Source organism: Megalops cyprinoides, chromosome 19 (genome assembly GCF_013368585.1).
Source record: "Megalops cyprinoides isolate fMegCyp1 chromosome 19, fMegCyp1.pri, whole genome shotgun sequence".
NCBI lineage: Eukaryota > Metazoa > Chordata > Actinopteri > Elopiformes > Megalopidae > Megalops > Megalops cyprinoides.
The window spans coordinates 13362032-13376439 of NC_050601.1; the positions used below are offsets into that span (position 1 = coordinate 13362032).

A 14408-nucleotide genomic window follows, 5' to 3' on the forward strand; every position below is an offset into this window, starting at 1 on the left:
CCACACCCCCCTCCGGATCCCATTGGCCGAGCTTGGCCGCCTCCCTCCCCTGCTTCATTGGTATTCAGGCAGCGCGCTGTGTGTGGAGGGCAGAGGAGAGAGTGCGAGTGCTACAGGAGCTGGCTCTGCACAGGCTCTCTCCCCTGCACTGCCCGTGCTGTCACTGCCTGTCTTCGTGCTGCTGTTCCTCCAGCCAGGGAATGAGAGGGCCTCTCTGACCTGCGAACTAGGAATCATCTTTTTTTTCTGTTTCTGTCTTTCTTTGGGACACAGCATTCAGGGAGCTGACGGTTTTTTTTTTTTTTTTTTTTTTTTTGGCCCCCCCCCCCCGACCCTTGCCCAACCTAAGCCCCCTCTCACCTCTTCTCCCTCTGCCCTCGTCCTCGGTGGTCCCTCTCAAATTCCTGGCCAGTATATGGATAGGAGTTCCTTGTTTCAGCTCATACAGGAGCAGGTAAGCCGCAGCTGTGTGTTTCTATGGTTACTGTCTCTGCTCTGTTCTGTCTTTCTGGAGTCAATCTGGGGTGTTAGAGTGCACTTGGGTGGGGGTGGACGGGTCTGAGAGCTTGGAAAGAGGAGGGACTGGGGGGTTGACAACCTCTGTCGGAGTCAGAGTTGGAGAGACAGAGAGGACTTTGAGAATCCCTGATGCAGTTAACAGTGCTTCTCTCGTACGCTGACGCTGCTTCGGATCCACTTATCTCTGCTCGCACACTTCTGGCTTCCTGGCAGTTGATGGGGAATGCTTAACATGCTGTTGTTTAGCTGGCTGGTCATCTGGAGAAAAAGGGCTTCTTGCCCAGGGATTCTCCATCTCTAGGCTGTGTAGCTGCCAGGTGACTTCTAGCTCTGGTGGTCTTGCTGTCATTTTTTTCCGCTTTAATGAATGAATTAGTGCTTCCATCTCCGTTGCTTCTGTTTTCACCCCTGCAGGGCAGCGGCAGAGTTGCTCGGGACAGGATTTTTTGTGCGATTTTTACTCCAGGCTCATATAGATAACTCAGAGCAGTAAACACCTTTATTTGCACAAGGACCCGAGGGAACTGCTGTGCTGCCGCTCTGTGTTGTTGGAGGATTTTGCTCCTCCATCCTTGAGTTGATGGAATGAGAGTAGCGTTCACTTCATGGGAACTGGTCTATTTAGCGCTCTTATCTGTCTTCACATCTTGGTCTGTGTTACCTGAACGATTGGATACCCCTGCGGTTTCGATAGTCTGACGAGCTGTGGTGGTTTGTGAGTTCCTCCCATGCTGGGTAATTCCAAAGTCTTTAAAAATGGTACCCGCTGCTTCCCTGCATGGCCCCCTACAGTATGAGAAATTGGGGTAATCACCCTGTGGCAGGCTCGGTTCCTATCCATGGGATGTACGATATCCGTGTGTCAAGCCGCTTCACATCTCATCACAGAAGTCAGGAGGTGCTCTGACCCTATGCGCTGTCCGTTTCAAATACACCTCCCATTTTTATGTCTCCTTGTATGCTGTGTAGTAATTGTTGACAATGCTGCAATGTAACAACGTAAAAAAAAACAGCGCAAATCTACACAGAGAGATGGAGAAAGATGATGCATATCAGTCACGATTTTCAGCCCTCCCTGGTCGTAAACATTCCCTGCCCTGTGACAGTGAGCAGGCTGCACCAGCAGACAGATTGGCTGATTCATGAATAGATTGGACCATCGGACTCCTAAGAAAGAGGAATTGATTACCTGCTACTCGTGCTGGACTCGCGAGTCATGCATGGTCCATTAGTGAAACATCGATCATAAAACAACACAGGGTGGAGCGCGTGTGTCTGTTTGCGCATTTGTTCCTGTGTGCACGCAGTGTCCGTGCCAGTCATAGAGAAACTCTTGCGTGTAGTTGTAGTTGTACAGCGTTGTTTCATGTGAATAGGTGGGTAATAGCAAGTCAATTGTGCCGCTGAAGTTTGAAAAGCATGAACAAGAACCAGGACGGTATAAATCACTGCTACATGTCGCCATCACTGCATTGACATAGCTGTGTGAAATGTAAATGTAGTAGAAAGTCCTTTTTATAGAATGGGGATGAATGGTGATACACAGTTCCAATTTGTAGCAATTTGGTTTGTCTGTAAAAACAAACATTCTTTCAGAAAAAATGTCATTTTGATGGTCTGAAAATAACAGACTTCCTGAACGCTGAGAGGCTATTTTTATCAATATGTCTCCAGAAAACTAACAATGGCAGTCTTTGTCACTACCAGTTTATGTATCAGTCATCCGAAAGTCCTCCTTACGAACTAGGAGTGTGTTCATTGACTCAGTGGACAACTGTTTGTCTGTGGAGTTCTCTTTGTTTAGTTTTCGTACTCTCATGAGACGGCGACCACCTGACCCCAGTGAGACTCGTGCTCTGTGTCCATGTTTATTAACTGTGCTGCAGATGCTTTCTCCCTCTCGCCGTTGGTCTAGAGTGTTTCTGGCTCACGGTGCTGTCTCATATGAATCTGAAGGTGCTGTCACACATGATGAATTCAAAGCACTGTCTAAAAGGTTGTTCCCAGCAAATCGCTTCAATGATAGGAGTCCCTGAGCAGATTTAGGGAGATTGAAGGATACCCCCCGATTTTACTCAGGCATCCCAAAAACCTGAAAGTGCTCATGGAATGGGGGGAGCTGGTTTTGGAGGCAGGGGGATCTGTGGAGTCAAACACCAGGAGCAGGATTGTAGTATTTGACTCCTCTGAGTGATGTTACTAGTATGGAGAAACAGCCAGAGCTCTTTGGCTATCTAATTCCCCATCTTCCCTGAATTCCTGCTGGCCCTCAGTGCATGGACACAAGGGCTTACTACTCGGTCTCAAGTCTCAGGCTGCCTAACACTGTTATGATAACACGTACAGTAAAAAAAAATTCAGGCTAATCACGCTCTGCACTTTCTGCTCTTCAAACTCAGTTTCAGCGTCTCAACTTTGGCATGCAGGTAACATTTCCATTTGTATGTCTTACATCTGCTGGTACTTATAAGCTGCCACTTGTTCACCTATGATAGTACAGTTTATAACAGTGGAATTTAATTTAATTGAACTGAAACATCGCTATAAGTTTTTGTTTTTTTTCTATTACATTTAATTTCATCTAGCTTAATTTCTGCTGACAGTTTGCGTTTGAAAAACGCATTATTAAAAATGCATGTCTGTTTGGAGAGCTGTGCAGCTGAGCTCAGATTGGCTCTGCGATGTGGAGAGATGCCACTCAGCTGCACAGAGACATCAGCTGGAACGCAGGGCACTGCCTCTGCCATTGGCCTCTGCACCGGCAGTCACAGGCGCACTGTTGAACACCCCAGAAAGTACAGCACAGGAATCTTCCAGCAGACCGTCACAACTGATGCATGACAAATGTGAAAACATTCAGGTTTTGTTCTTTTTTACAAAGTGCTTTATTAGGATAGTACTCAAACTCAGTGCATTTTTATGGTAATAGTGTATACGCGGAAGAGTATGAATGCAATCTTATGGTTGGTGAAAGCTGTCAGCATATCATTTCTATCTCGTTGATGGCTTGTAATTCACAAGAGTTCGGGAGCCCAGTTTCTGTATCTCTGTGTGCATTTTTTATTCCCTGACATATTGAATATCAAATACCCCCCCCCCCCCCCCCCCCCAAAAAAAAAAAAAAATAATAATAATATGCAAAATGACAGAGAAGGTTGTCTGATCCCTGCTTTATCTGCAAAGTCTCTGATGTATTGAGGGAAAGTGCAGACTCTCCTCCATATCTTTGTTTTAGGTATCTTTAGATATTTTCCTTTTTGGAGAGGCTTGTATTACCCCGTGAACTAGTTTATAATAGTGGACAACAGAAAGAAATCTTGGGTGTGTGTTTATGTGTGTGTGTGTGTGTGTGTGTGTGTGTGTGTTTATGTGCGTGACAGGGAGAGCGCGCTAGCTCAGTGAGCTAGTTTATTAGTCTTTGTCTGCAGGAGGGCGCAGTGCTGAGCGCAGTCTATTTCTGGCACATTGCTGCACACACACTTAGAGCCTTTACATTTACACACACATTTCTTCATCTTGCACCGTGAACACAGCACTCTGTTATCGTGGTTCATGCTGTACTGCACTGTAATGACTTGGGTTAGCATGTGCAGTTATTGTTAATGGATAAAGTCCTGTGTTTGGTAGGTGGGCGGGACGGTGGGTAGACCATCTGTACACAGGAAGCTGTTGTGGCAGTTTCCATCTTGCGATGCTGCCTTTCTCCGAATCCAAAATGATAATTAAGTAAATGTTCCAACTGTCAGCACAGCCGTGGTCTCCCTTGGGCAGCGGAGCTTAAACCACAGTAACTTTACCTTTGAGCTAACAGCTGAAAATGGGAGCCAACCAGAAATCCTCTATGGAAATTGTGGGCTGTGCCCCCCCCCACACACCAATGCAGTGCAGTGTCCACAGCATCTCTGGATCTCCAGAGACTTTCGGATTCCACCCTCTCTGCACTATTGTGACCTTCTTGTGCACACCTGCTCCTTTTTTAGCACATCCACCTGTCCCCCTAAAGCCTGCCTGTCATGTTCTAGGGCCCAGAAAAAGTGAAGGAAAAGCAACACAAATGTGGTGATCTCTGGGTACCACGGTTCCACAAATTCCCACAGCTGATTCATAGCATCTCACAGCAAAGGATTTCCTCTTGGTGTTACTGCATTTTTTCCATGGTGTGACCCATGTGCTTTGCATGGTGGGAAGTGGAAAGCTGACTTACATGCAGCTCATAAGGGAGCACAGAAACTCTGGTACTCTGTTGGTGAGATGGGGGTTAAGTCACAGGACATGCTTAGACCCACTTAGCCATACTCGTCCATCCTTTACTCTTACACAGATGCTGGAGGTAACGCAGTAGCTACAGTTCTGTGAAAAACGTATTTAGTTCAACTTGTGAAAAATTTATAAGTCATAGTTTTCCAGAAAATGTCAACAAGAACGGGACGTGAACCCTGGGGAAAGTGTTCAGCTGCTTATGTCAAGCTTATATCAGGCACATGTAAAGTTTGCAAGATTGATTTTTACTAGGCCAATCCATAAATATTTAGCATGGCCAGTCAAGCACTTTCCCTGGGTTTATTTTCTCTTTGAACAACCACAGGTGCACAGCTCTGGCTGCCGCACTGGCAGCCTCTCCTCACTCCTTCCCCGCTCTCTCCCATTCTCGCTCCGCCCGTGCGCGCGGCTCCCTCGCGTTGAAATGTGACAGCTTTGACGTGCAGTGCAGTCGGTAGCCATGGCGACTGATGTAGCTTGTCAATGCGGTACCCTGGCCGCGACGGATCGGTTCGATTGCGGCTCTCCCTCTCAGCGCCGCCCACTTCCTCCGCCGTGCCTCTCCGTCTTAACCCTTCGTACACGCACGCAAACGGCAACCCCTGCCCTGCGTGACCCAGACTGACTGGCCCTTCTGCCTGCACAGGGGGTCAAGCCCTTGAACAAAGAGTAAATGCTTCACACATGTAGGGTGTTAATCCCTCTTACAGGGAGCAGTTACACGCCTTTCAGATCCTGCCCGTTACGTTCTAATTGGTCTACTGAAAGGTGGCGTATGGAAAATTCATTTCAAAGGGAAGTGCCATATCCGTTTACATTACATTTACATTTATTCATTTGGTGGACGCTTTTATCCAAAGCGATTTACAAGTGAGGCATAGCGCAACACAAGCAAAGAGCCACATAAGGAGTCAGCAACATTAAGAAGCGCAGCAAGTGTCAATAGTTGGCCAGACAAGATACAAGCTGGAGGACATCCGCCTCCCCTTCAGACTCATCACGTCTCTAAAAGGGCGGCTGTCTTTATGGCAACGGCTCTGTAGTAAAGATGTACTCCGCTACCCATTAGTCATTCTGTATCAGTGTCTCCAAGGGGAGGACCCGCCTCAGTGCAGTGCTTAAATTGCTGTCCGTTTCTATACCTAAATGGTCAAAGACGTGAGCACTGTTTCAACTCAGGCACAAAGCGCGCAACCCTGTGCATATAGCACACTGTCTCCATTTGGAGTCAGACACAGGACATCTGCTATCCCCCTTGCTGCTGTGTGTCCCTCTGTTGCCCCCCACCCCCCCACCCCCCGCAGGACTACTGAATCTGGAGCTCTACACTGATGTACTCTGAGTGGACTGTCTGTTTACATCCAGGCACCCATTCCCTCAATTAAAGAGCCTGCATCTGTAAACAGATTTCGCGCTGGCCCCGCTCATCCCCACCCCGCTGGCAAACAGTTCACGTTACCTCAGTCCGCCGCAGCACCGGCGAAAGGCAACATATGTCACTTATAAATAAACCAGCATGAAAACGCAATAAGTGGATTAGGCGGAAACCAATCAAAGCGTGGCAATACCTCTCCCCGTGTTTTCATACATTGAAAATAGCTTCTCTCAGGGGCTGCGCGCTTTCAGGCAGATGGGGAAAGATTGGGGTACGTTTCTCAGAGGTTTCTTCGGCGCCTTCGTGCCAGAGCAGAGGGATCGGGAGACAGAGAGGGGCCTCGGCAGCGTGTGGTGCATGTGCCCGTAAAGTGGTGACGAGGACCCTGTCTCATGGCAACCTGGAGGTTTGTCACGCTTTCCTTTTATTCATCTTCTCTTTGTTTTTTTTTTTGTTTTTTTTTCAGCGATGACTCTTCCACAGTCTGCCACTCTGGCTTTGCCATGTGGGAGCGCTGCTGATTTTGTCTGTGCAAAGTGTGTTTTTTTTTTCAGCAGGAGGATTGTTTTACAAAGCTTGTTACCATTGTGTATAACAGTATGTCATTAACCGTGCATTTTGGTCCTGTGACATCCATAACATGCATTCAAATTAACAGGGATACTTTTCATTGATAGACAGTCTCATTCCACTGGTTCCCTGCAGTCAGGGTTTTGACTGTGCGCTGTTATCATGCTCACTTGGCTGGCAAAGAATTCAGTGTCTATTGTAGTTGTGTTTAATGCAGTTTTGGCCAGTGAACAACAAACGGTGGCTTCAGAGAACCTGCCATGTTTGATTATTGACCTGAACATCTTTTTGATTGTTTTGCTTTATTAACAAGAATACTGCTTTAACCAAGGAATCGAGATCGGTGTCAGTGTCATCTTTTTGTTATAAAGATTTGCATATATCTTTAGTTCACATGAAATGCACAAACTGAATGCTAGCACATTGTGCACAATTTTTACACAAGTTTAAAAAATGAATCGGCTGCTGATTGCTGAATCAGCAGAGTGATCATTGCTAAAACTGGCAAATTTATTAATTGAAAGAACAGGCTCAGACCACATCTTCTAGCAATGGAAATGAGATGAATTGCATCAAGAGTAGTGAAGCACCAACACGTGATAGGAACAGAAAAGCTGGGCTAATAGTGGAAAGAAATGATATATTATGAACATGCAGTCCACTATAGCATGCATGTAGCTAACTGCAACTGATTTAAACTCCAACTGATTTAATGCATATATCAGATGTAACTAAATTCTTATCAATGTACAGTGCATGAAGACCAGTGATAAAGGGTTTATTTTGTCCTGGGCCTAATTGCAGTTGTCTAATCTGTATAATTGCTTAATTTTCTGTTCTGCCTTTATCACCATCTTCATCGGGTTTATTTTAGGAATACATTCTCCGCTGTGATTAGGGCCATTATCCCCTTGAAAAGGTAACACATTAATTTCTCTCACTAGGTGTAGTAATGAGTCGCTAATAAGGGAGCTCAGAACTCCTGGTAGGAGGGAGAGTGGAGGGTCATTACACAGTGGGCCCAGTGAAGGGTCTGTTCTCAAGGTCTAATGGCATTGCTAGGCCTGGGAACAAGGACCTGTAGCTCTATTTCACTGACAAACCCTGCAGGAGAAAATGGGACCAGTAGCGAGAAGATAACTGTCATTATACCTAGTACCAGTCACCAAGTGACTCTACATGTGTTCTACCAACAGAATCTACAAACCCAGCCTGAGACACTGCATGGGCTAAACCCACAGGTAGCTCTGAATCTTTGACCTGGCCACCAGATTACTATGAGGGTGTCAGCGAACATTATCCGATACACAGATCCAAACAGCTGCACATCCGGTATGTAGCCAGACTCTCACTTAAGGGCTGTGGGAGAAAGGGAATAAAGCCAAGGCAGGGCTGCATCACTACGGTTACTGCACTCTCATGGATAAATGAATTAATAAATAAATAAATAATGGGAGACCTGGGGAGACGGAGAAGTAGATTAACTGGAATTAAGACACCGCTTGCACTCAATTAAACAGACTTAAATGTCTCCGGCATCCGGGCAGGGGCTAAATAATACAGAAAATACAGAACGGCTTTAGCGGTAACCAGAGCTGAGCTAGACCACCAGGACTGATCTCCAGCATTTTCTCTCTGTCACACACACACACACACACACACACACACAAACACCTACACAATGGCAAACACTCAACTAAAGATGGTGGTTTACAGGTGGGATTTACCTCGGAGGCCAGAGGGGGGTACATAAGGGGCCAGGCTGCTGAGCTCCAGCCAGAGAAGTTCTCCTGTCTCCCCCCAAGCTCAATAACTGGGGCCTGGAGGGCAAATGGCTGTTGTTCAGATCTGCGAGGGAGGGCTGGAGGCAGGCAGGAGAAGGCCTGGAGGAGCGTACCACAGTGCCAGAATCTGAGACTGATCAAAGCCCATTCTGAAAAACACACACCCAGGGAGTTACAATGCGGAAGCCACTGCAGAAACTCAGGACGCAGAACGCAGAATGGCTCCGAGGCAGAGCAAGAGCCGAAAGCTCCTTTTCCGGGAGGAATATCCTGTTGTTATGCTTCATACGGACCTCAGCTTATCTGCTAGCAGACGTTTTTTGCATCCGTACATCGAAAGTCGGTAACGTTGTCGTTGGCTGCTCTGTATCCGTCCTTGGGTAACCTCAGAAGCTGTAAACACCTGCTGGAGTGTAATTAGCCATTTGAAGAGATTGAGCACAGTTGATGAAAACATTCCCTGAGCACCCATAGCCTGCTAGTGGAACGGCTGCTGCCAGTTCGTGACTCTTGCGGTGCTTTCTGTGAGCATTCTGAACCGTCACCTGATATCACTTGATCTTATTGTTGGTAAAGAATGTGAGGCTGACATTATCAAGTGGGCGAGGGATGCATTTGCAAAGGAATACATTAGGCTCATTGCAAAGGAAAGAAAAGGAGGCAGGAGGCAGCCGAGGGAATACTAATGCACAGCTTATTGTCTTTTTCTGCCATACATGTAAAATGCCCAGGGCATGGCTCAAAGGAATGGGAGCCTCAAGTGCGCTGGCAATGTCATTGATGCTGCGCTTTACGGCTCGGCCTTTGCAGAGCTCTATTTCAAATGGCTAAACACTGGCACATTTATGATACTCCTCCGCCTACATCAATTAAATAGATGGGACGGCATGCAAGAAGTCCAATGAATAATGACGTGGTCTGTGGGTTCTTAGGCATGGTGAAAGCAGCTGATTTTAAGAGCTTGCTGGAGCTGGTCTGTAGAGGTGCCTGTTTTCGGCTTTTAAAGACTGAGCATTGATCCAATTTACTGGAGAGTTCTGCTCGGGTTCTTGGCATCGCTTTCAAAACGGGAAATCTCTTTTAACTGGCGTGGTGTGCGAATTGATTTCTTGGCCGCACTTGGTGGATATCTCTTTTTAACAGATAATTCAGCACATTGTCAGACCACATACTACTATGCCCACTTGGTATTTTCCATCTGGGAGACTAGAGATAAGGGGGTTTACCACTGTAAATGTGTCCTGCAAGCATGTAAAATAGAGGACAGTTCACTCAGAGTATTTAAGGTATTTTGTATATTATTATATACATATTTTGTATACATGCCAGTTGCATCTGTGTTCAGTCTGCTTAGTAAATACTTATAAACTATACATGCACCATGTACCATGCATATAAAATTTTGCATCTTTTAAAATTTCTTTTTGTGTTAATCTCTAGTTAGTGTGTCATCTTTAACACATGGATCTCTGCCTCTCCACGACTTTATTGTGCATGTTCTGTGTCATGCTCTTGTGTTGTTGTGCTGTTGGCAGCTGGACCCAGAGAACACCGGTTTCATTGCAGTGGAGAACTTCACCAGCCTGGTGGAGCAGCATGAGCTGCAGCTGGACCCCTCCAAGCTGGAGATGCTGTTCGCCCTGGTGCACAGCAACGAGGAGGGGCAGGTGTGCTACCAGGAGCTCATCGAGCTGGTGAGTTGCCAGGGTGGGGTTGAGGGCTGGGCAGGGTGGGGCAGGGGGTGGGGTGGGAAGGGCTGGAGTGGCAGGAAGAGGATGGGAGTTGTAATGGTTTGCCTTTTATTTGGCCCTGTCTCTTTAAGAGTTTTTTATACCTTTGTTAAAAGAGTGATGCGAACCTGTGGGAAATGTTGGGACGTTGGGGATGTTGCTTGTTCTTTTTAATCCCCGCATGTACTGTACTTACCGTGGCAGAATGTAGTGGGCCGTTTTTTGTAACTGTATTAATTTCTTTATTAAACACTGAGGTGCACCACCACTGCATGGATGTCTCGTTGTTTGTTTTATTATTTTAAGGCCCCCTTACCCGCTAACAGAGTCGCGTGTTCTCTGAAACTTCCTCACCTCACCGCCATTACCGGGGTGGTAGCGAGGGCTCCCTGGCTAACAAAGACTGTCACAGAGTGCAGAACTTAGCAAACGAAAAGTTGTGTGAGCAAGCAGAAGCAGGAGATCTGAGGGTCTGATTGGTTAAAGCCGGCTGAACCAAAGTAGAGGAACGGTGGCATGACCTTGGTCTCAAAGAGCTGTTATCAGTGCAGGGCGTCGGGCTGAAAGGGTGAGAGAATGCATTCTGATTGAAGAGGGGAATGAGTGAGAGCAGTTTATAATTGCAAAACTGCTCTGTGTGCCAGGGGAAAGTAGTTGTTAGAATAAACCCATACTCTCCAAATATGTGATCCAGGCAAGAGTAACACCCACACGCAGCCGCCACACATTCCACATCAGAGGTGCCCAAATGGATTGAAATAGTGCGATCTGCTTATGTGAGATGGCTGTTTTTTTTTTTTAGATTGTTCATTTTATTTAATAATTTCCTGTGGAGACATTCTTATCCAGGGCAGATTTTGTTTTACATGATATCTATTTATCAAACTGAATATCGATAGGAGCTGTTCAGACTAAGAGGCGTGCTCAAGGCGTGCTCAAGCTTGCAGCAATGGGGCACAGCCGGGATTCAAACCCACAATCTCACGGTTTAAAGCTCAGTGCATGAGGCCACATTGCTCTGTTATGAGAATGCAATGTTATTGTTGTGCATGATGACAGGTTAGGCGTGACGGTCATACAGGCACCTTCCTCTGTGCCGTGCCAGTCAAAGGGGGTGTGCAACAGCCACACTTCCTGCAGTCTGATGTGTGCAACACGGACCTGCTTACTGACTCTCTCTGCATTGCTTCTAAAATACAGCCCTCACATCAGGAGGGTTTTCCAGGCAGGCCTCTCTTAAGAATATGTGGCTGGATTTGGTTTGGTGTTGCACAAACCTCAGGAGCGGGTAAACTGTCCTTTAAATGCATTACCACTCTTTAGCCCTTGGAGTGAGTGTCTGCAGCTCAGAAGTACAAGGTTAATCCTGGTGAAGTGTTTTTGGCATTAAAGGGATTGCTCCATGGGGATATTTATATGGAGGGCTGTAAATAATTCATTACTTGATTTTTTTTGCTTCACTCTGTTTTGGGGGTGTTTTTTGTGATTAGAGCCCTTCTTTGATTTGTGTTTTTTCTTTCTCCAGCAAATGTTGATTTCTTGCTTTGTGAAAGGAATGAAAATGATGCCAAAGTTGTAATCTCCCCCACCCTTCCTCCTGACTCCAAACTGACTACGCATCTCAGCAGCTAGCTAAAATTAAACTGCTCAGAATTCACAGTTAGGCAGTGTAATTTACATCTGAGAGGCATTGCTTTTATGGCAGGGGGGCAGCTGTCTTGCAATCTGTGTGCGTGATTGATACACGCTTTGCAGCTAAAGCGCTGTGACTGAGATGAAATACAATCATGATAATGGCGGAATACCCCTGACAGCACCCCACAAACAGAACGGGCCTTTTGAAAATGGAAGCAAACTGGTTCTCTTACATCACCGGGAGTATCTATATGTCTGTATGACCGTGCTCTGGCTTTTAAAGAAGCAGTGATTTTTATAGAGGCTGGGGAACAGATGGGACACCACTCCTACAGGAGAAAAATAAAGAGAAAAAAGAGATTGTCTGTGTGTGTGTGTGTGTGTGTGTGTGTGCGCGCGCGCGCACATGTGTGTGTGTGTGTATGTGTGTGTGCGCGCGAACACGTGCGTGAGTGCAGACACATGTGGGACACACAGTAATAAATGATGGCACAGACGGCATAGGTGTCAGAGACGTCAGATCTGCCACATTCCCACGCTGTGATATAAATGTTTAGGTAAATAGCGCCCAAGGTGCGCCTCCCATCTGTCGAGGCGTCGTTTCCGTCACTGTTCAGACCCATAGAATTAAGCCGTAGTACTGCTATCGGACCAGCTGTGCCCTCCGCATCCCTCAGCTGGACTCCATTAGTTCCTGACGGCCTCCAGGTGAGCGCTGGAATCTGTCCCACCAGCAGGAGAGGATCCAGCTCTGGCTGCGCTCATAATCTGGCTGCTCACTGCAGGGCCAGGCAGCACCCACCCCCTGTTCTTCCCACATCGGGTTTCTCCGCTGTTTACCTCTCCCTGTTCCTCTGCTCGAGGGAGGTGAGGTGGGAGAGGGAGAAAGAGCCACAGAGGGGGGTTAGAGAAGGTGACACAGTCCCCCACCGTCAGACTGGCACACTGTGAGGCTTAACTGAGCTGTTGGGCCACGGGCTCTGTAAGTGCTTTTGACATACTCCACTTTGTTACTACGGCCAGACTGCAGCGAGAGAGCTCCACAAGCCTTGCCTCGGGCGTGAATAATACATGCCAAACAGATTCACACGCCGTGAACTCCACATTGCGGGTAAAGCGCACCCAACACAGTGTAATGGCAGCAGCGACAGCACAATAAACACACCGTGCAAAAATATTAGTGTAAAATCAGGGCAGTGTTTGACAGCTGTCAAACAGCAGCTGGGCTATCTGCCACTGCAAGCCAGGGTTGTCCCAGTGAAGAGCAACAGGGGCCTCACGCAGAGGCAAAGACACGCTGTCTACACGCATGTGATTCTCATATGCGTGTAATTGCTTGAATGGATTATGCCTTCTTAATGGAGATGTAAATAATTAAAAGCTTGAGTGGGATTGGAATGTGCTTTGCTGAAACGAGAACAAAACGGCTGAACGGTTTTTAAATACCCGAGCCAATGGTCAACAAAGACTGCAATGAAAAAGGCTCAGTCTGGTTTAAGTCTTAGCCTTTCCGTCTGTTGTTGCCTTTGTGAACTGCAGACTCTGACGCGTTCTCAGGGGCAGTCGCCCTGTGAGTCGCTAAGGGTGAATGTGAGCATCAAGCATCGGACAAGGTGTTAATCGAGCCAAGAAATGGATGAGCAAGTGCATGCATTCCCATATCATTTATAATTACCTGTGGTGTTAACAGTCCTCATCCCAAGCACAAGAAGGCTAACATCCTGAAACCTAAATAGGTGCACGCAGCACTGAGCAGTCCATGGTCAGAAGAGACATAAAAGGAATATCTTTCCCATCATTACTGCAAGTGATGGATTATAGAAGCCAACATTGTGATCTGTTCTTAGGTGCTGCTCCAGCAAAAAACAGCAGGGCAGCCAGGCCGCACATCCCACACTGCCCGGGAGTCAGCTCTGTGCCACCATCCTAAACCACACCATAATTACTCAGGAAATTACCCTGTCTGTTATGCCAATGCTGCTGGAATTAGCTCAGACAAAGGCCCTGTGTCTCTCCAGTAAGGTCCTGAAAGACTGACTTGGCAGTTTGAGCCTCCAGTGTCCTGCGGTCAACACAAATGATGAAGTGTGGAGACTGTGAGGAACGTCGATAGCAATGGTCTGTGTGGCTTTAGGTTGTGGCTGTCGTGGGAATTCAGGGATACGGTACGCAGACAGGCCATGCGTATCCCGAGCACAGTATGTCTGGGGTTCCATTTGACTTCTGTCCATGGCTGTGTATTTCAGACTCAACAGTTTGAGGCTCAGAGTCTTGCCCCTCTGCGTTTCTGTGAGGGCAGATCAGAATCAACCCATTAATACTGCATCTGGAGTCCGCTCCAGGGTCCCAGCTGCAGCCTCTATTGCATCTGTTTGGATTGACTGTTGACTCGCCAGAGTTCACTTGACCATGTCACAGCTTAGACTGGCAAGCGAGCAAAAGTACAAATCCAGCTGGTATTAAAGGTAGTTCTGAAACTCCCAGCATACCCTTCTGTCAATTCCAAATCCTATGGGAAGTTGTGAGTTCAGCGTG

The 14408-nt window shown here is 47.0% G+C and overlaps 1 protein-coding gene across 3 annotated transcripts in view; it reads left to right on the forward strand.

Moving 5' to 3' along the window:
* Positions 1 to 415: 415 nt before the first annotated feature.
* The window catches only part of LOC118795087 (rhomboid-related protein 1), a 42351-nt gene continuing 28358 nt past the window's right edge, over positions 416 to 14408 (forward strand). For 2 of the 3 annotated variants that reach the window (XM_036553445.1, XM_036553447.1), the window contains exons 1-3: positions 416 to 454; positions 1907 to 1909; positions 10044 to 10202. In XM_036553445.1, coding sequence (XP_036409338.1) covers positions 416 to 454; positions 1907 to 1909; positions 10044 to 10202 — 201 coding nt within the window. The remainder of the gene's footprint in view (positions 455 to 1906; positions 1910 to 10043; positions 10203 to 14408) is intronic. The other variant, XM_036553444.1, reaches the window with a different exon arrangement.